The sequence below is a fragment of the Mus pahari genome, chromosome 19, assembly GCF_900095145.1.
Source record: "Mus pahari chromosome 19, PAHARI_EIJ_v1.1, whole genome shotgun sequence".
NCBI classification, from domain to species: Eukaryota; Metazoa; Chordata; class Mammalia; order Rodentia; family Muridae; genus Mus; species Mus pahari.
The window spans coordinates 9,523,769-9,551,490 of NC_034608.1; the positions used below are offsets into that span (position 1 = coordinate 9,523,769).

A 27,722-nucleotide genomic window follows, 5' to 3' on the forward strand; every position below is an offset into this window, starting at 1 on the left:
TCTCTCTCTCTCTCTCTCTCTCTCTCTCTCTCTCTCTCTCTCCTTGGCCTCTCCTCTCCTCTCACTCTCTTCCTCCCTCTTCCTCTCTCTTTCTTACTCTCTAGCCAGCCTTTCCTCTTTCTCTCTCTCTCTCTCTCTCCCCATTCCCTCCTCTTGGCCATGGCCAGTCTCTCTTTCCTCTCTCTCCCTCCCTCCCTCTCTCTCCTCTCTCTCTCTCTCTCTCTCTCTCTCTCTCTCTCTCTCTCTCTCCTTCTCTCCTTTCTCCCTGCCTTTCTATAGTAAAGCTCTAAAACCGTAGACTGTCCCTATTCATCAAAGCCCACTGCCCTTACTCACCTGTGTGGGAATCTCTCTCCCTCAGCCCTCTCTCCCATAACCCTGGGGTTACAAGGTGTCACCCTGGGGCCCCTGGTCAGGGGCTGCTACTTGTCCACCCTCCGCCAAGTGGGGTCAATGGCTTAGATGCCCAACCAGGGCTGAGTGGAAAGCATCTAGCAGCCCTCCCTTGTCTGCCTGCCCAGAGCATAGGAGGAGCTCTGGCCAGACATGGGCTATCCTCCCTCCCCTCTCTTCCCCTGCCCCATTTAGTTCCCACACCTACCAAACAATTTACTGATTCAATGAAATCACAATCAACATCCTCATCTCATTCTTCACATAAATAGAAAGAAAATCCTCAAATCGATATGGAACAACAAAAGACCCAGAATAGCCAGTTAGTCCTACATAAGTTTTTGTTTCTATGCATTCTGGTTGTTTTAAGAGCTAAGTGCATCTGTCTAAGACCCCAACTTTTATACATCTGTTTCTATTGTATCAATGATGTTTAAGTCAGTCATACTTTCAATCCTCCATTGTACCCATTTGTCCTCTTCTTCCAGTTAGGAATCTCAGAACTCCCTCTTAAATTCTTTGAGTCTTAATGTATTCAACCATAGAATGGGTATTTGCTATATATGATTATCTTAGAAAGGGTGAAGGAGTTGGAGGATAAACTAATGTAATCTTTATGAGTGCTCTGAAAATCTTGTGTAATTGATAACTACAGATTGTTGTGTGATGTTGCTATTTGGTTTTCTTCTTTAGATTTTCAGAATCTGACAAAGAAACTCTAACATGTTTACTTCCAGAGTAGATACCATAGATATTCCAAATTAGCTTGGGAAGCATGCGTAACTTGACTGCCCACATTCCATCCCAGGACTGCAAAAGTCTTGGAGGACATTATATACTCAGGTTTCCAAAATTACATGAGACCTGGAATGTTTTGACTAGAATCTGCTGCTCCTAAATGCAGATTGATATCATGTCTTTTCCACTTGAACACCATTTTTGTGGAGGGGTCATTTAACATATTGAGGTGAATACTCTGGAATACTTGGTTCTGTTTTCATTTTTTCAGGTTGGCTATGTTACTGATACTGTGTTCATGTAGATCCCATCCTTCTTGGCTTTTTCTTAAACATATTTATTTGTTATAACTATGTATCTCTTGCTAAATCAAGTTTCTTCTCATATAAATCATAGTTGTGTATCTTATTTAGTTTAAAGTTGATTTTGTTCAATATTAGAATGGCTACTCCAGCTTCTTTCTTGGGACCATTTGCTTGGAAAATTGTTTTCCAACCTTTTACTCTGAGGTAGTGTCTGTCTTTGTCACTGAGGTGCATTTTCTGTATGCAGCAAAATGCTGGGTCCTGTTTATGTATGCAGTCTGTTAGTCTATGTCTTTTTATTGAGGAGTTGAGTCCACTGATGTTAAGAGATATTAAGAAAAAGTGATTATTATTTCCTGTTATTTTTGTTAGAGGTGGGATTCTGTTTGCATGACTATCTTCTTTTGGGTTTGCTGAAATACTACTTTCATGCTTTTTTCTAGGGTGTAGTTTCCCTCCTTGTGTTGGTATCTTCCATCTATTATCCTTTGTAGGACTGGATTTATAGAAAGATATTGTGTAAATTTGGTTTTGTCATAAAATATCTTGTTTTCTCTGTCTATGGTAATTAAGAGTTTTGCTGGGTATAGTAGCTTGGACTGGCATTTGTGATCTCTTAAGGTCAGAATGACATCTGCCCAGGATTTTCTAGCTTTCCTAGTCTCTAGTGAAAAGTCTGCTGTAATTCTGATAGGTCTGCCTTTATATGTCACTTGATTTTTTTTTCCCTTACGGCTTTTAATATTCTGTCTTTGTTTAGTGTGTTTGGTGTTTTGATTATTATATGATGGGAGAAATTTTTTCTGGTCTAGTCTGTTTGGAGTTCTGTAGGCTTCTTGTAAATTCATGGCATCTCTTTCTTTAGGTTAGAGAAGTTTTCTTCTACAATTTTGTTGAAGATATTTACTGGCCCTTTAAGTTGGGAATCTTCACTCTCTTCTATACCTATTATCCTTAGGTTTGGTCTTCTCATTGTGTCCTGAATTTTGGGGGTTAGGAGTTGTTTACCTTTTGTATTTTCTTTGACTATTGTATCAATGTTTTCTATGGTATCTTCTGCCCCTGAGATTCTCTCATCTATCTCTTGTATTCTGTTGGTGATGCATCTATGACTCCTGGTGTCTTTCCTAGGTTATCTATCTCCATAGTTGTCTCCCTTTGTGATTTCTTTATTGTTTCTATTTTCATTTTTAGATTTTGGATGGTTTTGTTCAATTCCATCACCTGTTTGGTTGTGTTTTCCTGTTATTCTTTAAGGGATTTTTGTGTTTCCTCTTTAAGGCCTTCTAGCTGTTTACCTGTGTTCTCATGTATTTCTTTAAGTAAGTTATTTATGTCCTTCTTAAAGTCCTCTATCATCATCATGAGAAGTGATTTTAGATACTAATTTGCTTTTAGAGTGTGATGGTGTATCCAGGACTTGCTGCAGTGGGAGAATTGGCTTCTGGTGATGCCAAGTAACCTTGGTTTCTGTTGCTTATGTTCTTATGCTTGCCTCCTGCCATCTGGTTATCACTAGTGCTACCTGCCCTCACTATATCTGACTGGAGCCTGTCCTTTCTGTGATCCTGGTTATGTCAGAACTCCTCAGAGTTCCGCTGTCTCTGTGATCCTGTGATTCTAGGATCCTGTAATCCTGAGATCCTGGGTGTGTCAGAGTTCCTAGGAGTCAAGCTGCCTCTGGGACCCTGAGATCTTGGTGTGACAGGCTCCTGGGATCCTGGGTGTGTTAGAGCACCTGGGATGGGAGCTTCCTCTGTATATTGTGGGACTGACTGCAGAGTTCACACCCAAGGTCTGTTCAGGGCTCCGGCTCAGACCAGAAAGAACCCATTGCCACTGGTCAGGCAGGGTTCCTGTGTTCCTGTATCCCACTGGTCCCAGTTACTGCTGGCAGTGTTGGGACAGATATTGTGTCCTCCTCACTTCTGATCCTATGATCTTGGGTGTGTTAGAGCACCTGGGAGTAGAGCTTCCTCTGGGTGTTATGGGACTGGCTGCAGAGTTTGTGTCCAAGATCTGTTTATTTCTTATTTACAAAAAAAATGCCCTAATCATTGAGTAAGCCATACCATTCATCAACTGATAAACATCTAGATTATTTCAACTTTTACTATATAAATAATGCTTCTCTGAAGATTCACAGGCATTACACACATAATTTATTTTTTTTGGGTATATATCTAAGAGTGAGATTGATAAATCATATGGTAAGTCAGTGAAGAAACTGTCAATGAAAGGTTGAACTCCCAGCACTGCTCCTTTCAAAATAAAAAAGACAGATCAACAATCTGCCTGTCAGTTGTGCACATGTTCAACAACCCTTGACATCATCATCATCATCATCACTTCATGACAATTTTCCCACCTTTGCCCTGATACTTTGTGTATATGGATGTGATTAATGTTTGTGGTTAATCAGGCAGAGTTCAAAGCCCAAATTAGTGATGTCACTTCACTACATCCATCATGTGAGTCTTGGGTAACTCACCCAAGTTGCCATGATTACTGGCAAGGATGTTTGCCCATTGTGCTATCTTCTGAGCTCCCCTCTCCAAGTTTCTTAACTGTGATGAGTTTCCGCAATACATATGAACAGAACAGTCAGTGACCATCTATATGTCCACTCTAAACATAACAGTCACTTTTGTTTTGTCCTAAATATCTTACTTGAATCTTGATCTGCCCTTTAAATACTTTTTGATACACAAAGAAACAATGAGTCAAAATCAAGCACTTACTCCTGGTGAAACCCCTGAGGACTAATACCTTCTGTGGAGCATCTAACTCTGCCTATCCTGCTATACGCAGTGACCTTGCCTTAGCCAGGAAGGAGTGTTCTTCTCAGGTTTCAGTAAGATGATGTAGCACTTGGGGATAAATATGCCACCCAGAAGCCCAGCAGTGGAGGCCAGGATGGAGAAGATCTCTACAGCCACAGTGGACTTTCCCCGGGCACTATGGTACAGGGGAAGGAAGGCTGTCCAGACACTACAGAAGAGCAACATGCTGAAGGTGAGAAACTTGGTCTCATTGAAGACATCTGGTAGGCCTCTAGCTAGAAAAGCCACAGAGAAGGTACCCCCTGCCAGGAAACCCAAGTAACCCAGCACACAGAAGAAGGTGGCACCAGAACCTTCTTGGCATTGGATGACAATGTGCTGGGGCTCTGAGGTCATATCCTTGTCTGGAAATGGTGGGAAGGTGCCCAACCACACCCCACAAAGAACAACCTGTATTAAGGAAGCAATGAAGACCACTGAAGTTGAAGCACCAGGGTTCAGACATATCTGGATCCTACTTCGTGGTCTGGTGACTCTGAAGGCCAGGACCACAGTGAGAGTCTTGGCCAGAACAGAGGAGACAGCCACTGTGAACACCACAGCAAATGTGGTCTGACGGAGGAGGCAGGTGGTGACAGTGGGTCTCCCAAGGAAGAGCAAGGCACACAGGGCACACAAAGAAAGAGAGATCAGGAGGAAGTAGCTGAGAGTTCTGTTGTTGGCCCTGACCACAGGTGTATCCCGGTGCTTCAGGAATACTCCAAGAACCAGGACAGCCAGACCAGCCAGCAAGAGTGCCACCAAAGTCAATGTGAAACCCAGTGGTTCCTCAAAGGCCAGGAAGATCTCTGTCCTGGGCAGGCAATGGTCTCTGGTATGGCTCGAGTACTGCTCCTTGGGACACAGAAGACATCTCTTCATATCTATTGGAGACACAATGACACCATTTCTGTAACACTATTGGAACTACACTAGCTCTGAAGGAAGTTATCCAAAGCATTAACTTCTCTGCAGCCTCTCCATCAAGTAATATATTTATGAATTATTCTTGGTGGCCCAGGCTGGAATGGATAATATTAGAGGTGCACAAAGAAAGTGCACACTCTACATATGTTTCATGTGGTGATTTTGTGTCTTAAATCAATGTCTCCTGTAATTCAGGCTGGCCTTGAAGTAGGTGAGTAGCAGATTACCTAGAATTCCTCATCCTCCTTCCTCACCCTCTTAAGTGCTGTAATTATAACACTGCCCCACTATTCTTAACTTATATGAGCTTGTGTATGTGCATGTTTGCATGTACATACATGTATGTGTGTTGGATGCACATGCATGTGGAGATCATAGGTTATCATCAGATATTTTTTCTCATTTTCCAAAGCTTATGTTTATTATCAAATTTATACATTTTGGTGTGTGTATGCATGTGTGTAGGTTCAGACATGCCATAGTATGTACTCAAAGGTCATAACAACTTTCAGAAATTTGATCCTCTCCTTCCCCCTTGTGGGTCTCAGGAGCTGAACTGAGGTTGTCAAAGCTGACAGCAAGTGCTTGAACCCATTTCACAAGGCTCAACAACTTTTTTTGTCTATTTAATTTATTTGTTGAGTGTTTTGTCCATACATATTGATGGTACCTTCAGAAGTCAGAAGATGGCATCAGATCCCCTGAAACTGGAGTTACACATGATTGAACCAGTATGAACCAGTATGAACCAGTGAACCAGTATGTGGGTGCTCCTAACTGCGAAACCATCTTTCTAGACCCTCTTCACCTTAGTTGTTGAGACAGGATCTCTCACTGAACCTAGAGATCACAGAGATGACTACACTCACCACTTCAATTATGTGAGCTTTTAATGCTTCATTTTTTTCTCCAAGTGCATCAGTAAATGAACACATTAACAAATGTTTAAGAGTGAATTCTGCCCCCAAAATTTATTTGTTGAAGTTTTGTCCCTAAGCATCTCAAAATGAGATTGCTCAATATTTTGGGGTGAGTAAACTGGAGATGATGTAAACAACATTAAATGAGGTCTCAAGGGTAGACTCTAGTTCCAACAGGACTGATATTCTAATGGGAAGGGTGAATTGGAGCAGAGTATGGTTGTGCATGATTTAATCTCAGCACTTAAGAAGCAGAGGAAGAAAACTTTCAGTTCATCATCAGCCTGGTCAAAAGGTGAGATACATGCCAGCCAAAGCTGCCTAGTAAAACCTTGTCTCAAAACTAAACAACAAACCAAGAAGAGGACACACACACACACACACACACACACACACACACACACACACCAAAACAAACCCTGATGGCAACTTGACTATGCATTTCCCGATTTCAGCATGTAAAGGAGTAAGTTCTATAGAAAAAGAGCCCAGAATTTGGTGATCTGTTGCCATTCAACCTCTGAGATGCATCTAACTGATACAGTGAAAGAAGAAAGTTGCAGAAGAACATCCACCATAAATTCCTCTTATAAGAGGGTAAAAACACAAGTGAAATTCATCAGTCCACATAGAAGTCAGGGTATTTTTATGAGATAAGTAGAAGCTTATAGAAATAACTTATGCCATGTTTCTTTTTCTTTTTTTTTTTTTCATTTTTCTGTTTAGCCTTAGCTATTCTGGGATTTACTCTGTAGAATAGGCTACTTTCAAACTCACTTATAAAGATCGGCTAGCCTCTGACTCCCGATGCTTGGATTCAAGGCCTGTACCACTACTACCCTGTGATGCCGTGTTTCAGGGCCCAAAGGGTATGCAGTGTTTGCTAGTGTACAATTCATTAGGCTGCACAATTATGGTACATGCACTTGTCTGTCTCAATAAAACACTTAGCTAAAAACAATTATAAGAGCAGCATTATCAATGGTATTACTACCAAAAGTTCACAGGAAAGTAGAGACCGTGTAACATCTCAGTATATGGGTGTGGTGCATTTCATCTCAGTATATGAGAATTGTCCTGATGGCTCATATATTTGAATGTTTAGTTCCTAGTCAGTAGACTGTAGCAGATGGATTAAGAAGTACAGCCATCTTAGAGGAGGTGTATTTCTGACTGTGGTCTTTGAGGGTTCAAAAATTCCATACAATACTCACTCTCCACATCACTACCTGCCTGCTGCCTCTGGATTAGAAAGTAAGTTCTCATCTACTGCTCTAGTGCCATTGCTGCCTGGCTGCCACCATGTTTCCTATCATGCTGATGGACTCTGAAACTCTAAGTAAGCCCCCAAATCAATCCTTTTCTTTTAGAAGCTGCCTTGGTCATGGTGTCTCTTCACAGCAGTAAAAAATAAGTAACTAAGACAACAGAGAAATACAGGAGGCTCACAGGGACCCTGTGGATCCCTCAGATTCCAGGTCCATAAGCCCTTACCTCTTTGGTCTGCAAACTGTCCCTCGGGGCATGGGCTGCAGTCAAAACAGCAGTGGGGGGCTCCCAGTCTGGGCACTTGGCTGAACCCTGGAAGGCAGCTTTCACTGCAAACAGAGGTAGGCACCTAGTAAAACAAGGGGCATAGTGTCACCAGTGACTCTCCAGGGATACAGGTGTTTGACCTCACCCTAAGGAGGCAGAACAGAACAGTTTTCTCTTGACCCACTAGATGAAAGGCCTTTCAGAAAACATTTCTGTCCAAAGTGATGCCAGACTATAGAGGCACCATTGCATGTATTAGAGAAAGAGCTAAATACAAGTTTCCTTGGCTATATGCTTCAAAAACTTAGCTGAACACTGTGACATGCTGTCTTTCCAGTCTCTCTATGGCTCCTACATCAATAATTGAAGGTAAAGGTTCAGCTGTCAGGAGTAAATGCTGCTGATCCAGAGAAGCAGGGATCAATTCCCAGCAATCACAGAGCACCTCAGACTGTAACTCAAGTTCCAAAGGATCCAGTTCCCTCTTCTGACTTTTATAGACACAAGGTGCACACATAATACACAAATATCCATGGAAACAAAGTGCCCACACATGCAAAATGAAAGAAAACAGTTGTAATATGGTCAGACATTACAGAAGCACTGCCGTGCCCTTCTGTCAAGTCAGCCTGCTTGTCCCAGTTACTCAGAAAACCACCATTGGGTCTTTATTCTCTTTTTTCTTTCTTTTGGATATAGCCAATAACCTGGGCATGCTTCCTTTGATACTCTCGACATTTTCTTTCTCTGAAGCTCCCTGCAGTCTTGAGGCTGCTTGCTGGCCTCCATGCCTAACTCAGAAGACATGGCTCTCTTTCTTCCTCCTTCCCATCTCCCTCCTTTGTGAATCTGCTGAGATTTATAGTTTGACTGTCCTGTTGTTTTTGCTTAAACTCTAATACTAAAGCTTCAGAAAGAGAAAATTTGTAGGTACCCACTCCTTTCACACACACATACACACACTTTCACAGTATAGTGAGTGGTCTTCTAACATATGGGAGACCTGCAAAAGCTGACCTAGTGTTTCTTAGCACACCTCCATCTCTTTGCAAGGATTATCAAGATGGGAGTGTAGAATCCTGAGATCTCTGCCACAACATAAGGGAGTAAAAAATACTCCTCAAATCATGACCATTAAAAAGTACTTCAGGCTGGTGGGATGGCTCAGTGGGTAAGAGCACCCGACTGCTCTTCCGAAGGTCTGGAGTTCAAATCCCAGCAACCACATGGTGGCTCATAACCATCCGTAACAAGATCTGACACCCTCTTCTGGAGTGTCTGAAGACAGCTACAGTGTACTTACATAATAAATAAATAAATATTTTTTAAAAAAAAGTACTTCAAAAGAATCCTCTGAACATTTACCAAGTGTTTTTTATGCTTGACAAATCCAAGAATGGGAACATCATTCTCCTGTAGAAACCTTAAGGAAACTGAAGATGCCACCGGATCTAAGGTAAACAAAGTTACAGAGAACAGAGCTCTTTGTCTACTAACAGGAGAGGAAGCTGAGGCATTTCTATGCACCACACTGCACACACAGACATGCCTATCTCAAAACAGATGATCATTTTCTTAGTAAACATTGGTGCTTGAACATCCAATGTCTCCCAAAGTTTTGAGTGTTGAACTGAAGGTTGACAGATGGTGGATTTCAAAGAATCACTGGATCTTGATGCATCTTACCTAATCAGTGGATTGATTCCTCGGTGAATTCATAATTTGATGAACTGTTGTAGAGAGTAGAAATAGGATATAGGTCCTAACTGGAAGAAGTGAGTCTTGGGGGCCATGCACTGGTAAGATGTAACATGTTAAACTATTTATCTATAGACCCACCTCCCACTCACTGGGCCCCATGAATTGGCAGGCCTCTTCCACCACACATGCCTACTATCTTCTGCTTCACAGAGCAGGCCCGGAACACAGACAAAAGTAATAATCTCAAAACACCACCAGGTACAGATTCTAAATTGGGAATCTAGCATGTTCTTTCTCACCATTTTACACAAGGGTTATGATGCTAATATGTGTACGTGTGCTTTTACATCCATGTGGGATCATGTGCATGTATGTATGAGTACATGTGGAGGCCCAAGGATAATGTCGGGAATCATCCTCCATTGCTTTTCCACTATGCACATTGAGACTCAAAGTAAAACCCAGGGATAACTGACATGGCTAGGCTTACTAGTTAACTCGCTTTAAGCATCTCATTTACTCCACCTTCCAGGAATGAAATCACAGGTGGGCTACACTGCCCAGTTACCTTTACAAATGTTCTGGAGATCTAAAGTCTAGACCTTGTGTTTGCATAGCAAACACTTTTATCCACTGAGACATCTCTCCAACCCCAGCTCTGAGATATGTGTATATATACATATATATATATATATATATATATATATATATATATATATATATATATATATATATATATGTTTTTTACTGGTGAGTGAGTATTATTCAGATAAAGGTCTCTTATAAGGTAAAAAGCATAGTCAGTTAAAATTCACTGGCCCAATCCAGAGCCACATTCACTTTATGCACAATTAGACATGATTACCCTTGGACATAGAATTTCCCTAAGCTTTAACACACTAGGACAAGAGTTATCTCTGCATTCAGGGAACTCACTTGGAGATCCTGCTTCAATTGGACCATCATTTTGTTCCCTGAAGAGGCTTGAGGGTCTATCAAGCCAACATAGACCAAGTGAAATACACCATCGGGGGTCTTCTGCCCTTGAAAAATGTCAAATTTTGTCACCAAATCTCCATTGGCATCAAACATAATCTCGCTTCCATCAGGAGTCTTGAAGTGCACCTTTCTGAGGACATGAAGCAGCTGAGGAAAAGAAAGGAAATATTGAAGACTGTCCAGGAACTGTCCAGGGTCTTGTTCAAAGGGCCTCTGTGGTGCTACAGAGCCACTTCAACCAAAAACTGGCCCCATTAGAAATAGGGAACAGAAAGATCTGTAATGTTTTCAGAGATTCACAAAAATGTTCTAGCTTTCCTGAAGTAATAATTGAAATTTATTCCATAATTAATCCAGACAATTTTAACTTAATACATTGTGTATGTATCTGTGTGTTATTGAGTTACTATATGTATATTACTCTGTGTGTGTGTGTGTGTGTGTGTGTGTGTGTGTGTGTGTGTGTATTTCACAGACATTGGCAATTTTAGAGAACAACTCTCAGGAATATTCTCTCTTGCTGCCATGTGGGACACGGGAATTATGCTTGAGGCCAACTGCCTCTACCCACTGAGCCATCTCACCAACCTTAAAATTAAACCCAAAACATCACAATGTTATGCTGGTTCCGGGGTCTTATTTGGCTGTGCACTACTGTCTTAAACTTCCTATCATACTCTTTAGACTCCAAACCCTAGCAAGGCTTCCACAAACTGGCTCCAGCCCACCTAAACCTTCCAATCACTCTGACCAATCTGCCACATGCCTTTGGTCTTACCTATACGGCTCTTCTTATTTGTCTCAATTCTAGTGTATTGACACATGCTGTCTTTGCCATCTGTAGTCTAACACTTCTCATGGTGAGACTTCTCATCCTGTTTGGAACTCAGATAATTCCTAACAGAGAGAACTTCCCAGGCCTTCTTTGACCATTGACTTACTCCTCACTCATTCATCTTTATAGATTCCATACACAGTAACCACCACACTCATATATGTTCATTTTGTGACCACATCTGGCTATGTAGTCCAAGTTGGGCATGAACCCAATTTTCTTGCCTCAGGTATATGTTCTAGGATGACAGGCATGGGGCACTAAGCCAGGCCCCATGAAATTTCTAATTAGTTACTCTCAGCCAAAATGCCAACAGCTATCACTCTCCACCTGGTTGAAAACTATATACATCTTCACCAGGCACAGAGTATAGACTCATATCACCTGAATGGAGGTAATTAAAACAAACCCTTCTAGGCCACCAACCTTAATGTGTCTACCCTGAGTATACTGCAGAAGATACAGATAGACAGACAGACAGATGTATACATATATACATGCATACATACATAAATACATACATACATTTCATAGAGAGATGAGTTGGGGCCAATATGAACAAATAGCATTATATAAATATATGAAATTATCAAATAATACTAATAAATAGAAAATGAGATCAGGACATGGAAGTCAGCTCAGTGATTAATGCACTGGCCATTGTGGGTAGGACTATAAATGTGTACACATCCTATACCATATAAGCCAGCATGCCTACACACATGTGCCACATACCCAGTTAACGAAAAATATATAAACAATATTTGAAATAGATTTGAAATTCTTATTTGCAGCATGCCTATACTAAAATTTATCGCCAGGCAGTGGTGGCATACGCCTTTGATCCCAGCACTTGGGAGGCAGAGGCAGCGAGATTTCTGAGTTCCAGGCCAGCCTGGTCTACAGAATGAGTTCCAGGACAGCCAAGGCTACACAGAGAAATTCTGTCTCGAAAAAAAAATCTACTGTTAAGGAAAGCTCCAAATTGAGGTGTTAAAAATCCATTTGCTGTTGCTTGAAATATTAATTTTATGAGGCATCCTGATTTGCTAAGGCAAGCAATCCCACAGGAGCTGGACACACCTGAGGTCACACACACAGTATAGACCTCTTGTTCAAAGCTAAGATGCCCCTCAGTTCAAGGATAACAAATCCTTGCTGAAGGAAACACTCTGCTACACCTCTAATACCTTTGTCAGAGGTATTAGACCTGCTCTCTGACCATCCCTGAATCACCCACTCCACACATGCCTCTCTCACCTGCCAGGGCTGCAAGTCCTGGGAGTTTGTACCTTTCCCATCCTGGTGCTCATAGGATATCATATCATGTAGGGCATGAGCAATGCTGTAGACAGCTGTGTAAGCAGCATCAATTTTACTCACTTCTGGGAAAGGATGTGGCTTGTTTTTCAGACTCTCGTTTCCTGAGCAGACCTGGACACCCTCTGTCACTGTGCTGTTCTGGTTGGGCCACATACAATCAAAGGTGAACTCCCAGAACTTCTTTATAAACATGTCTTCTGGGGTCTGGCTGGGACGCAGGTGAGCAAGGAACTCAGGGAAGCCAATAGCCCTGCTGCTGTGATACAGAAGGCCAAATGTGCCTTGCAACACCTGGGAAATGCCTGGAATGGTCAGGGCAAGTGCCATGTGCAGAGTGCCTTTGCTGACCCACACCTGTCCTGAGACAGGGACAGCCAGTAAGCCATACAAGATGAGCTGGAAATTAGCATTGCTTAGAAAAACCAGAACAACTCTGGCTGTACATTTCTGCATCTTCTGGACAGTCTCTTCAATCTTCCCCAAGGACTGATGGGAAGGGACATGAAGGTGATACTCAATGCACACACCAGCTGNNNTNAGCNNCTGANTGGCCAGAGANCTGGCCTGCTGCCCAAAGTCATCATCATGGGCCAGTATGATCACCCAGGACCACTGAAAGTGAATTATCAGCTGGGTAACTGCACGGGAGGATGTGAGGTCACTAGTCAGGGTTCGAATGAAGGATGGAAACTGGATCTTGTCACTCAGGCTGGGTAGTGAAGATGAGTAACTGACCTGTCAAGGAAGAGCCAGGCAATATGAGAGTAGATGAAATCCAGGACTCAAGAGCAAGCTAATGGTCTTGTTTGAATGTCAGAAGGATGGGGCTGGAAAGCAGTTCAAGACCTTGTTCTTCTTGTAGAAGACCCAAGTTCAATTTCTAACACACATATCAGGCGGCTCACAACTGCCTGTAACTTCAGCCCCAGGAAATCTGACACCTGCTCTTGGCTTCCTACCTCACCTGTTGCATAAACTCACAGACTCATATCTACATGCACACAAATGTATATAATATAAAATATAAATATTTTTATGAAAGGACTTGAGCATTATGCTTTGGGAATTGTACTGGTTCTACCAAGCCGCTGTGGCACTCACTCACTCATCATCCCAGACTGCTCTGTGGCTTCTACAAGGAAGCCCAGAACCCTAACTTAATTCGTCCTCCTCTCAGCATCGATCTGCCCTGACCCCTCATATTTCCTTCCTGCATCTCAGCTTGGCTTGGTCTGACTCTCTGCTTTGCACAAAAGTGTTACGTTTTCTTTAGAAAATTTGCATGTGTCTCTCTGCCTGTCTGTCTATGATGATGCATGTGTACGGAAGACGCATTGTGGAGGCTGGTTTTCCTCCACAGGTGGGTTCCAAAGATTCAAACTCAAGCCATCCAGCTTGGAAGTAAGCACCTTTACCCAACAAGCCATCTTGCTGCCCCTGCTATGAACCATTAAATTATGAGCTTTTACCAGATCCCCATTGCGTGATTTTTCCAGGTTTGAGAGAAATATGAGTCTGATTTGTCAGCCTGTTGAGGAAAAGATGGTAGTATGTTCTCAAAACATAAAGTTCTTGGATATAATGACAAATGGGTTCTATATCTGTGAGGTTTTGTTTTGCTTGTTTTGTTTTGAGAGGCACAGAATGGGGGTGTTTGTCCTCAGGGTATGAGTGCAAAACCCTTCTCCTGCAACTACAGGATGTGTAAAGGTGATGGTGAACTAACATAAAGGCCCTAGCATCTAGTTGCTTCATGTGGAGAGATAAGGCTGACTAGATTTCGATGCATCCTGTCTTGCCAGGCTATACAGTAACACAGAAGATATTCAGTTAAGTTTGAACTACATATGAACAATAATCATTTTTATGTATATGTTTGTCCCATGAAATACACATTACTAATTAAAAACAAACTATATTTTAATAGAAATATTGTTATAAACTCAGTGTAAAAACAATTCAATTCATTGTTTCTCTGAACCGCAAATTTTTATTATTATTCATGGATGAGTGTTTTACCTGTATATATGACTATGCACCATATGTGTGTCTATTGCCCTTGGAGGACAGAAGAGGGAATCATATTGCTGGAAATAGGGTTACATATGAATATGATACACCATGAGGGTATTGTGAATTGAACTTAGTTCCTCTGCAGGAATAGGCAGTGCTCTTCACCCTGAGCCGTTTCTCCAGTCCCCAAAATTCAAATTTAACTGAAACTTATCTTGCATCCATACAAGTTGGAAAGCAAGAAGATCTTTTAAAATGTTCTATATATCATGTTTCTGTTCTGGGTATCTTAGTGCATAGCACTCAGGAATCTGAGGAAAGAGGATCAAGAATTCAGGGGCAGCTTGGGCTACACAGAGAGATGATGCATGAACATACACACACACACACACACACACACACACCTGCAAAAAAACAAAAACAAAGTTTGTTTTTGGGGCATATCATCATGTACAGAGGAGAAAAATGAAGTTCTGCTCATTTAAATATGCATAAATTTGAGTGTTTATAAAGATATCATGATGACCAAAAGCACTTGCTGCAAAATCATAAGGATAGGAGCTCAGATCCTAGTACTCATAGAACTAGTTGGGCATCCCTTTCATGACAATAACTTCAGTTCTAAGAGGGATACACACAGGAGGCTGGGTGGAGCTTTCTATCTTCCAGAATAGCCAAGAAAACATGGGTCTTATATTCAGGAAGATATCTTGACTCAAGGGACATGAGGGGAGTGATAAAGGAAGCCACCAGCACATGGACACATACACACATGTGAACACACACACAAACAAACACACAAATACACACATTCATTCATGCATTCAGACATATATATTAACTATGCCAGAATTACAAAAGATAGAAATAAACATGCCTTGGATTCAGGCATGATGAAATACACCTGTGATGCAGCACCTGCAGCAAGAGAATATTGCTGTCATTCCAAGGCCAGCCTGATCTATATAGTGAGTTCTAAACTAGATGAGCCTTTAAGGTAAGATTCTGTCTCAAAAAAAGTTACATAGCTTACAGACACCTCAGAAATGCTTTAGTGAGAATCTACCTTCAAGTGTTTATAGATATGACCTTCTATACAATTCTGAGAATTACATGGTCTCAGTTTCAGAGGAAAGGAGAAAGCCCCTACAGGAAGAAGGAAAACTTTGAATGTGAGATATTCAAAGAGACTGGAATTTACTCAAATGTATAGACCTTAGTTTAAAACAAGTGGATTTAAATCAAAACCTCCATGCAAATGCTTACATGAACATAAAACAAGAGGGGGGAGGGAGAGGGAGAGAGGGAGAGAGGGAGAGAGGGAGAGAGGGAGAGAGAGAGAGAGAGAGAGAGAGATTGGGGGGTATCTCATCGTTGGCCTCCATTTCACTATATAGCTGCGGAGAGCAGTGTACATTGATCCTCCTGTCTCCACTTCCAGACTGCTGCACTACAGGAACACCAAAGATCAGACTCAGGGTTTATAGGAAGTAGGCTAGTGCCTTGCAAACTGAGTCACATGCAGCCCTTGCAATGACTGTTGTGATTTGAATCTGAGATGTTGCCAGAAGGTTAACATGTTGGGAACTTGGTTTCCAGCAGATGGGCTTCTGGGAAGTAATTATATCCAGGGAGCCCTGACCTACTCAAAGGGTTAATCCTTTAATGGATTCATGGGGTGGCATTTTTATAAACCCCATGGAAAGTGACTGGGAGATTTGTAAAGGGATCAGATCTTTGAAGCTCTGCCCAGTGAGATGTATTGAGTCTCTCACCCCTTATATATGTCATTTTCACAACCTCTGGGACAAAGGAATACAATTGTAAGCCCTCGAGGCACATGAGTTGCTCAGACCCTCCTCTGAGGACCTGCAGCAGCAACACAGAACACTCTTACTGCCCTAAGAGATGGACCCATCCCCTGCCCCTCAGACTGAAAACCCCAAACCCAGGACTTGAAATCCTACTAGTTGGGGACTTGAAAACCCAAAGGTTTACTTCCTATAAACCCTGAGTCTGATCTTTGGTGCTCCTGTAGTGCAGCAGTCTGGAAGTGGAGACAGGAGGATGAACAACTACTCTGGAAACTCCCAGCTCTAGACTTGAAAACCCAGCAATCCCCACCCTGGAAAGCTCTACCCTGCAAGGCTCTGTCTCTGAGAAACACTATATAAAACACATCTGCTCAGTAATCTGCTTCTCACCTGAGCAGAGGCAACCACCCTCCTAGGTTCTTCCCTCCCAGTAAATCTCCTGTGTGCAGTTTGTCATGCACTATGACTTTGTGGTATGCCTTGGCTCTGCCAGGACAACATTCCCTTCAGAGCTGTATCACTTAACAATAATTGCTGATGAGTAAAATGTTGGTACATACTACAACATGGATAAATGTTAAAAGTAGACTCAATGAAAGAAGTCAGCCCAGGTATGAGTCCATTCATATGAAATGACCAGAAAAGGCAGATCCACAGAGGCAGAAAGTAGATTAGAGCTTGCCTCAGGGTAAGGATAGTGGGATGAAGTGGCCAACTGGCTTAAAGGAGATGTCTCTTTGCAGGAAGATGAAAATGTTCTCAAGTCACCTGTAAAAACATTCTAAGATAAAAAGCCAGTGAATTGCTAAGCTTAAATGGATAAAATTATCCTCAAGTCACCTGTTAAAACTATGAACTGAAGAGATGATTGTGAGAGATAGGCACCTTTATGGGAAAGACAGTGATGGCTACGTTTTAGGGAACATCAATGGGGCAGAAAGAAACTAGTGGCATGACTTCAATTGCCTAGACTCAAATCTCAGCTCAAGTTCTTATACCTAAACCAGCTTACTGGTAAGTTTTTTTTTTCCTATGTAAGCTACAAAGACAGCTCCTTAGGTAAAGGGAACCACTGTAAGAGTCATCAAAGTGGCAGTCCACTCGTCCTTCCTGCCCCAGCCTAAGGTCTCCAAAAGATGCTGCCACGGAGGATTGGACCCTGTGCTACAGCCTTCCACACCCCAATCATACCCAAAGACAGCTTGATCCCCAGGAATTCTGTCACACTCAGGTTCACAAGTGAGTCCACCACTACAACCCCAATATCTGGCTTAACTGGGACCTGCCCAGAAATCAGAGTACAAAGGAACCTCCACCCAGCCAGGGACAAGATCCTTCTGGTCCAAATCTGTGCCCAGGAGCAACACTGTGCTTCAGCCCTTCCCACCCCAATCACACCCAGAGACAGCTGGAACCTAGTAGTGCTGACACACCTAGGCTCACAGGCTCACAGAAGGAACAGACTCCAGTCAAACACAGGAAGGCCAGCTAACATCAGAGATAAACAGAGAGGCAAGGGCAAGAACATAAGCAACAGAAACCAAGGCTACTTGGCATCATCAGAACCCACTTCTCCTACCACAACAAGCCCTGGGTACATCAACACACCTGAAAAGTGAGATTCTGATCTAAAATCCCACATCATGATGATGATAGAGGAATTTAAGAAGGACATAAATCAGTCCCTTAAAGAAATACAGGAGATGTCAGGCAGAAGTGGCGCATGCCTTTAACCCCAGTACTTGGGAGGCAGAGGCAGGTAGCTCTCTGAGGTTGAGGTGAGCCTGCTCTACAGAGTAAGTTCCAGAACAGCCAGGGATACACAGAGAAACCCTGTCTTGAAAAAGAAAAAAAAAGAAAAAGAAATACAGGAGAACACAGATGAACAAGTGATATACCTTAAAGAGGAATCACAGAAATCCCTTAAAGAAATACAGGAAAATACAACCAAACAGGTAAAGGAATTGAACAAAACCATCCAGGATCTTAAAATGGAAATAGGAACAATAAAGAAAGCACAAAGGGAGACAACTGTGGAGACAGAAAACCTAGGAAAGAGATCAAGAGTGAGAGATGCAAGCATCACCAACAGAATACAAGAGACAGAAGAGCATTTTGTTCCCTAGTCTAAGGAGGAATGAAGTATCCACCCGTTGGTCTTCCTTCTTTTTGCTTTTCTTGTGTTTAAAGGGACCCTGATATAGCAGCCTCTTGTGAGGCTATGCCAGTGCCTGACAAGCACAGAAGTGGATGCTCACAGTCAGTTATTGGATGGAACACAGGGCCCCCAATGGAGGAGCTAGAGAAAGTACCCAAGGAGCTGAAGGGGTCTGCAACCCTATAGGAGAAACAACATTATAAACTAACCAGTACCCCCTGAGCTCCTGTCTCTAGCTGCATATGTAGCAGAAGATGGTATATTCAGCCATCGCTGGGAAGAGAGGCCCCTTGGTCTTGCAAACTTTATATACCCCATAGAGGGGAATGCCAGGGCCAAGAAGTGGGAGTGAGTGGGTAGGGGAGCAGGGTGGGGGGAGGGTATAGGGAACATTCAGGATAGCATTTGAAATGTAAATGAAGAAAATATCTAATAAAATAATTTTTTAAAAAAAGAGAGATAGAAGAAAGAATCTAGGTACAGAAGATACCACGGCAAACATTGACACAGAAAAGAAAATGCAAAATGCAAAAAGCTCCTAACCCACAATATCCAGAAAATCCAGGACACAATGAAAAGACCAAACCTAAGAATACTAGGAATAGAAGAGAGCTCAAAGGGACAGCAAACATTTTCAACAAAATTATAGAAGAAAACTTCCATAACCTAAAGAAAGAAATGCACTAATGGCAATGTCTTTTGCCTTACAGAATCTTTCCAGTTTCATGAGGTCCCATTTATTAATTCTTGATCTTAGAGCATGAGCCATTGGAGTTCTATTTAGGTAATTTCCCCCTGTGCCAATGAGTTCAAGACTCCCACTTTTTCTTCAATAGGATTCAGTGTATTTGGTTTTATGTTGAGGTCTTGATCAAATTGGACTTCAGTTTTGTACAAGGTGACAAATATTGGTCTATTTTCATTTTTCTACATATCAACAGTCGGTAATACCAGCACCATTTGTTGAGGATGCTTTTTTTCCCATTGTATATGTTTGGCGTCTTTATCAAAGATCAAGTGACCTTAAGTGTGTGGTTTTATTTCTGGATCATCAATTTGATTCTACTGATCAATGTGTCTGTCCCTGTACCAATACCATGTAGTTTTTATCACTTTTGCTCTGTAGTAAAGCTTGAGGTCAGGGATGATGATTCCCCCAGCTGTTCTTTTATTGTTAAGAATTGTTTTCACTATTCTGGGTTTTGGGGTTTTTTGTCTGTTTGTTTGTTTGTTTCCTGTCCAGATGAATTTGAGAATTGCTCTTTCCATGTCTTCGAAGAATTGTGTTGGGATTTTGATGGGGATTGCATTGAATCTATGGATTGCCTTTGGTAGAATGGCCATTTTTACTATGTTAATTCTGCCAATCCATGAGCATGGGAGATCTCTACATTTTCTGAGATCTTCTTTGATTTCTTTCTTGAGAGACTTGAAGTTACTGTCATACAGATCTTTCACTTGTTTGGTTAGAGTTAGCCCAAGATATTTTACAGTATTTGTGGTTATTGTGAAGGGAGTTGTTTCCCTATTTCTTTCTCAGCCTATTTATCATTTATTTGTATAAAGGAAGGCTACTGATTTTTTTGAGTTAATTTTGTATCCAGCCACTTTGCTGAAGTTGTTTATCCCAACCCAAAAAAGGCTAGGGCCAGATGGATTTAGTGAAGAAATCTACCAGACCTTCAAAGAAGACCTGATACCAATTTTCCTCAAACTATTTAATAAAATAGAAAGAGAAGGAACACTACCTAACTCGTTCTATGAAACCACAATTACTCTGATACCTAAACTACACAAGAACCCAGCCAAAAAAAGAGAACTTCAGACCAATCTCGCTTATTAATATCAATGCAAAACTACTCAATTGTAAAATGAATCCAAAAGCACATGAAAACCATCATTTACCATAATCAAGTAGGATCCATCCCACCCAGGGATGCAAGGTTGGTTTTGTTTGCTTGTTTGTTTGTTTGTTGGTTGGTTTGGTTAGGTTTGGTTTGGTTTGGTTTTTCGAGACAGGGTTTCTCTGTATAGCCCTGGCTGTCCTGGAACTCACTCTGTAGACCAGGCTGGCCTCGAATTCAGAAATTGCCTGCCTCTGCCTCCCAAGTGCTGGAATTAAAGGCATGCGCCACCACCACCTGGCCACAAGGTTGGTTTTAAATACGAAAATCCATGAATGCAATCCACTATATAAAAAAAACTCAAAGAAAAAAATCACATGATCATCTCCTTAGATGCAGAAAAAGCTTTTGACAAAATACAACACCTCTTCATGTAAAAAGTATTGGAGAAAACAGGAATTCAAGGTCCATACCTAAACAATAAAAACAATTTACTGCAAACCAACAGCCAATATCAAATTAAATGGAGACATACTAGAAGCAATCTCACTGAAAACCGGGAACAATACAAGGATGCCCACTCTCCCCATATCTATTCAATATCGTACTCAAAGTGCTAGCTAGAACAATAAGACGACAAAAAAGAGGATACAAATTGGCAAATAAGAAATAAAGGTATTAGCCAGGCAGTGGTGGCATATGCCTTTAATCCCAGCACTTGGGAGGCAGAGGCAGGTGGATCAATGAGTTCTGGGCCAGCCTGGTCTACAAAATGAGTTCCAGGACAGCCAGAGCTACACAGAGAAACCCTGTCTCAAAAAAAAAAAAAAAAAAAAAAAAAAAAAAAAAAAAAAAGAAAGAAAGAAAAAAGAAAAAGAAAAGGAAAAAAAAGAAAGAAAGAAAGAAAGAAAGAAAGTTATCACTTGCATATGAGATGGTAGTATATATAAGCGACCCCAAAAACTCTACCAGAGAACTTCTCCAGATGATAAACAACTTCAGCAAAGTGGCTGGATACAAAATTAACTCAAATAAACCAGTAGCCTTCCTTTATACAAATGATAAATAGGCTGAGAAAGAAATTAGGGAAACAACTCCCTTCACAATAACCACAAATACTGTAAAATATCTTGGGCTAACTCTAACCAAACAAGTGAAAGATCTGTATGACAGTAACTTCAAGTCTCTCAAGAAAGAAATCGAAGAAGATCTCAGAAAATGGAGAGATCTCCCATGCTCATGGATTGGCAGAATTAACATAGTAAAAATGGCCATCCTACCAAAGGTAATCTATANATTCAATGCAATCCCCATCAAAATCCCAACACAATTCTTCAAAGACATGGAAAGCACATTCTCAAATTCATCTGGAAAGGAAAAACACACACACACACACACACACACACACAAACAAAAACAAAAAACCCAGAATAGTGAAAACAATTCTTAACAATAAAAGAACAGCTGGGGGAATCATCATCCCTGACTTCAAGCTTTACTACAGAGCAACAGTGATAAAAACTGCATGGTATTGGTACAGGGACAGACACATTGATCAATGGAATAGAATTGAAGACGTAGAAATAAAACCACACACTTAAGGTCACTTGATCTTTGACAAAGACACCAAAAATAAACAATGAAAAAAAGAAAGCACTTTCATTAAATGGTGCTGGTATGTAGAAAAACGAAAATAGACCAATATTTGTCACCTTGTACAAAGCTCAAGTCCAAGTGGATCAAGGCCCTCAAAATAAAACCAAATACACTGAATCTAATTGAAGAGAAAGTCTAATAGATTTAATAAAATCTAATAGAAAGAGCCTTGAACTCATTGGCACAGGGGGAAATTTCCTAAACAGAATTTCAATGGCTCATGTTCTAAGATCGGGAATTGATAAATGGGACCTCATGAAACTGGAAAGCTTCTGTAAGGCAAAAGACATAGTTGATAACACAAATCGGCAACTTACAGATTGGGAAAAAAACTTCACTAGCCCCACATCCAATAGAGGGCTAATATCCAAAATATATAAAGAACTCAAGAAGCTAACCACCAAAAAAAAACCAAACAACCCAATCAAAAAATGGGGTATAGAACTAAACCGAGATTTCACAACAGAGGAATCTCAAATGGCTGAGAAGCTCTTAAAGAAATGTTCAACATCCTTAGTCTTCAAGGATATGCAAGTCAAAACAACCCTGAGATTCCATCTCACACCAGTCAGAATGGCTAAGATCAAAACCTCAGGTGACAGCCGATGCTGGTGAGGATGTAGAGAAAGAGGAACACTCCTCAATTGCTGGTGAGACTGCAAGCTGGTACAACCACTCTGGAAATCAGTTTGGTGCTTCCTCAGAAAACTGGACATAGTACTACCTGAGTACCCACCTATACCACTCCTGGGCATATACCCAGAAGATGCTCCAACATGTAATGACAACACATGTTCCACTATGTTCATAACAGCCTTATTTATAATAGCCAGAAGCTGAAAAGAACCCAGATGTCCCTCAACAAAGGAATGGATACAGAAAATGTGGTACATTTACACAGTGGAGTACTACTCAGCTATTAAAAACAATGAATTCATGAAATTCTTAGGCAAATGGATGGAACTAGAAAATATCATCCTGAATGAGGTAACACAATCACAAAAAGAACACATATGGTATGCAGTCACTGATAAGTGGATATTAACCCAGAAGCTCGGAATACCCAAGACACAATCCATAGACCACATGAAGCTCAAGAAGAAGGAAGACCAAAGTGTGGATACTTCACTCCTTCTTAGAAGGGGGAACAAAATACCCATGGGAAGAGATACAGAGACAAAGTGTGAGGCAGAGACTGAAGGAAAGGCCATCCAGGACTTCCCCACCTAAGGACCCATTCCATACACAGTCACCAAACCTGGACACTATTGTGGATGACAGGAAGTGCTTTCTGACAGGAGCCTGATATGGCTGTCTCCTGAGAGGCTCTGCCAGAGCCTGACAAATACAGAGGCAGGTGCTAGCAGCCCAACCACTGGACTGAGCATGGGATCCCAGTGGAGGAATTAGAGAAAGGACTGAAGGAGCTGAAGGGGTTTGCAACCCCATGGATGGAGCAAATGGTGTCAATAGGCCAGACTCCCCCCCCCCGGAACTCCCAGGGACTGGACAGACAACCAAAGAATACACATGGAGGGACCCATGGCTCCAGCTGCATATGAGATAGAGGATTGCCTTATCTGGTATCATGGGAGGGGAAGCCCTTGGGCCTGAGGGTGTTCGATGCCCCAGTGTAGGGGAATGCTAAGGTGGGAAGACGGGAGTGGGTGGGTGGGGGAGCACCCTCATAGAGGCTGGGACAAGTGGGATGGGATAGGGGGTTTCCAAAGGGAAGTCCTGAAAGGGGAAAACATTTGAAATGCAAATAAAGAAAATAGCCAATAAAAAATGTTACAGGTTAAAAAAAAATCTAAACACCAAATGCACAGAACAAAGAATATTAAAAGCAGTAAGGGAAAAAGGTCAAGTAACATATAAAGGCAGATCTATCAGAATTATACCAGACTTCTCAACAGAGACTCTAAAAGCCAGAAAATCTTGAGCAGATGTCATACAGACCCTAAAAGAACAAAAATGCTATCCCAAGCTACTATAGCCAGCAAAACTCTCAATTACCATAGACGGAGAAACAAAGATCTTCCATGACAAAACCAAATTTAAACAATATCTTTCCACAAATTCAGGCCTACAATGGATAATAGAAGGAAAACTCCAACCCTGGGAGGGAAGCTACACCCAATAAAAAGCAAGAAATTATCTCACAACAATCCCAAAAGAGAACCACACAAACATAATTCCACCACTAACAACAAAAATAACAGGAAGCAACAATTATTGGTCCTTAATATCTCTCAACATCAATGGACTCAGTTCCCCAATATAAAGACATAGGCTAACAGACTAAATATGTAAACATATATATATGCTGCATATAGGAAACACAAGTCAGTGATAAAGACAAACACTACCTCAGAGTAAAAGGATGGAAAAAAATTTTTCCAAGTAAACTGTCCCAAGAAACAAGCTGGAGTAACCATTCTAATATCCAATAAAATAGACTTTCAACCAAAGGTTATCAAAGAAAATAGGAAGGACACTACATATTCATCAAAGGAAACATCCACCAAGATGAACTCTCAATTCTGAACGTCTGTACCCCAAATGCAAGGGCACCTGCATTTGTAAAAGAAACTTTACTAAAGCTCAAAGCATACATTGGTCCTCACACAATAATAGTGGGAGCCCTCAACACCCCATTCTCACCAATGGCCAGATCATGGAAACAGAAACTAAACAGAGACACAGTGAAACTAACAGAAGTTATGAGCAAAATTGACTTAACAGAGCCGGGCGTGGTAGTGCAAGCCTTTAATCCCAGCACTTGGGAGGCAGAGGCAGGCGGATTTCTGAGTTCTAGGCCAGCCTGGTCTACAGAGTGAGTTCCAGGACAGCCAGGGCTACACAGAGAAACCCTGTCCCGAAAAAAACAATAAATAAATAAATAAATAAATAAATAAAATTGACTTAACAGATATTTATAGAGCATTTCACCCTAAAACAAAATATACCTTCTTTGCACCTCATGGTGCCTTCTCCAACTCACAGATCATATGAATATCAAGAAAAAAGACCAAAGTGTGGTTGTTTCAGTCCTACTTAGAAGGGGGAACAAAATAATCATGAGAGAGAAAGTGACCTAGGAGGGAGAGAGGAGTGGGGGAAAGGGAGCAAGATCAGGTGTGGGAGGAGATGGGGAGAGGAGATGGGAGGAGACACAGAGGGTCAGGAAATTGACTGGGGGTGTATAGCAGTGGGAGATGGGGAACTGGAGGTAGCCACGTGAAAGTCCCAGATGCCAAGGAAAGCAAGAGGCTCCCAGGACCAACAGGGATGACATTAGCTGAAATACCCAACAAAGGGGAAAGAGAACCTGTAGAGACCATAACCAGAAGTTAGGCATGAGGGATAGGGCCACCCACCCATCTCAAAAATATTAACCCAAATTTGTTCCTGTCTAAAGGAAATTCAAGGACAAATGGAGCAGAGTCTGAACGAAAGGCCATCCAGAGACCACCTCACATAGGGATCCATCCCATCTGCAGAAACCAAACCCAGACACTACTGCTGATGCCAAGAAGTGCTTGCTGACAGGAGCCTGATACAGCTGCCTCCTGAGAGGCTCTGCCAGATCCTGACCAATACAGATGCAGATGCTTGTAGCCAACCATCAGACTGAGCATGGGGACCTCAATAAAAGTGCTAGGGGAAGGACTGAAGGAGCAGAAGGGGATAGGAAGAACAATATCAACTAACCAGACCCACCCCCCGCCCCACCCCACCCCCACCAGAGCTCCCAGGGATTAAACCGCCAAAGAGTTCACATGGAGGACCCATGGCTCCAGTAGCAGAGGACTGCCTAATCTGGCATCAATGGAAGGGGAGGCCCTTGGTCCTGTGTAGGCTCAATGCCCTAGTGTAGGGGAATGCTAGGGCAGTAGGGTGGAAGTGGGGGGCACCCTCATAGAGGCAAGGGGAAGGAGAGATGAGATAATGGGTTTGCTGAGGGAAAACTGGGAAGGAGGACAACATTTGAAACGGAAATAAATAAAATAACAAATAAATAATTTAAAAAAAAAAAAAAGATGCTGCCACAGAAGTTCTCAAGATGGCAGGAGCAAGGGTGAAAAAAAGTCACCAATCCCTGAACAGGAAAACCCATAAGTCCCTGAGCTTCCCACAAAAAACTGCCAATCACTAAACAAGAAAACACCAATCTCTGAGCTCCGTAAGCTCAGGAACTGAAATCCCTCCAGTCCTCAATCTGGAAATTTCTGCCCTGCAAAGCTCTGGCCCCTAAGAAAGTCTGTATGACATCTGCTCTTTGTTTGATTCCCTGCTATCTACACTTGGGAGCAGAGGCAGCCACTCCTGAATTCATCCCCCCTCTCCCTGACCCTCTGACAGATCTCTTTCATGAGCTATGCTGCCTGGTGTGACTCTCTCTTTGGAAGAAGACAAGGAACAAAGAAGAGAAGGGAAGAAACAGGGTGGAGCTGAGGCTCCTCAGCTCCTCAGCTCAGCTAGGGTACCCTCCACTAGGAGCCACACCACCTCTGCTGAGAAGGATTCCTCTCAGAGCTGTGTGGGTTCTGGGATCTCCTGGAGGTTCTTGGGCTCCTATATCACAGGATGCCCTTCCCTTGGGACACTGTCCCACCTCCGAGGTTGTTCCTGGGCTCTCAGAATGCCCTGCATTGGGATGCCTTCTCCCTTCAGAGCTGCATGGTTCCTGGGCATCTGAGTCCCCAGAGTCCCTTTCATCCAAACAGAAACAATTACACCACCAAGCCTACAAACCTGAGTTTGATTCCCAGAACCAACATAGTATGAGAAGAAAACCTGACTCCCAAATGTTGTCTTCTGACATCCAAAAAAGCACAATGGCACTAGTGTGGAGTATACACACATACACATTCATTCTCTCTTCTCTCTCTCTTCTCTCTCTCTCTCTCTCTCTCTCTCTCTCTCTCTCTCTCTCTCTCTCTCTCCTCTCTCATATAATTATTATTATTATTATTATTATTAATAAAAACAAAGTGTTGGAGAAACAGGTGAGTGGTTATGACTACTTGCTGCTCTTTCAGAAAACCTGGGTTCAAAGGTTCAAATCACAGCACCCTTGTGACCGTTAAAAGTCATATGTAACTTCAGTTCTAGGGAATCCAGTGCGCACTTCTGATTTCCATGAGTACCAGGTACCCATGTGGTACATATATATACACGAAGGCAAAATACTCACACAATTAAAAATAAATAAATCTATTAAAGTATTTTTAAATAATAAAAAAGACATTTCCTCAGTTTTCTGGACAATGCATAGGGATAATGTTTCTCTCTAAACTGTTGATACATGAAAGAGAGAACCATGTTGGACATGGAGAATATTCAGGGAAGCTGGCTCCTCAGCAGAGCTGCTCACTGCTGTGACCATTGCCATCATCATTAAGGGACTACACCACATTCACTAAAGAATAAGGCTTTGTGAAACTCACCTGGGGAAACTTGTACAGCCCCAGAAGTCTGGCCATGGAGACAGACAGGGATGACCGTGTGTCCCCAACCAAGGCAGCCTGAGGAGAGCCATGCTGGCATGTGTAGTTGGGGATGGGCTCCTCCTGCCCTGTGAGAAAGCCCATTGTCTCATAGAGGGCTCCATGCACTGAGTCCCCAGAGTTTCGAATGGAGAATCCCAGTGTCAAATTGGGCAACAAGTGAGCACTCCTATTAATCTCCTCAATGGCAAAGACAAAACTCTGGGCCACCCGGTAGCCCCACAT

The 27,722-nt window shown here is 42.0% G+C and overlaps 1 protein-coding gene across 1 annotated transcript; it reads right to left on the reverse strand.

Moving 5' to 3' along the window:
• Positions 1-4,237: 4,237 nt before the first annotated feature.
• LOC110336497 (vomeronasal type-2 receptor 26-like) lies at positions 4,238-27,722 on the reverse strand. The gene is made up of 5 exons (XM_021219085.1): positions 27,438-27,722; positions 12,437-13,234; positions 10,279-10,488; positions 7,600-7,723; positions 4,238-5,142 (listed from the first exon to the last, which is right to left on the reverse strand). The coding sequence occupies exons 1-5, from the start codon at positions 27,720-27,722 to the stop codon at positions 4,238-4,240; spliced, it is 2,322 nt and encodes a 773-aa protein (XP_021074744.1).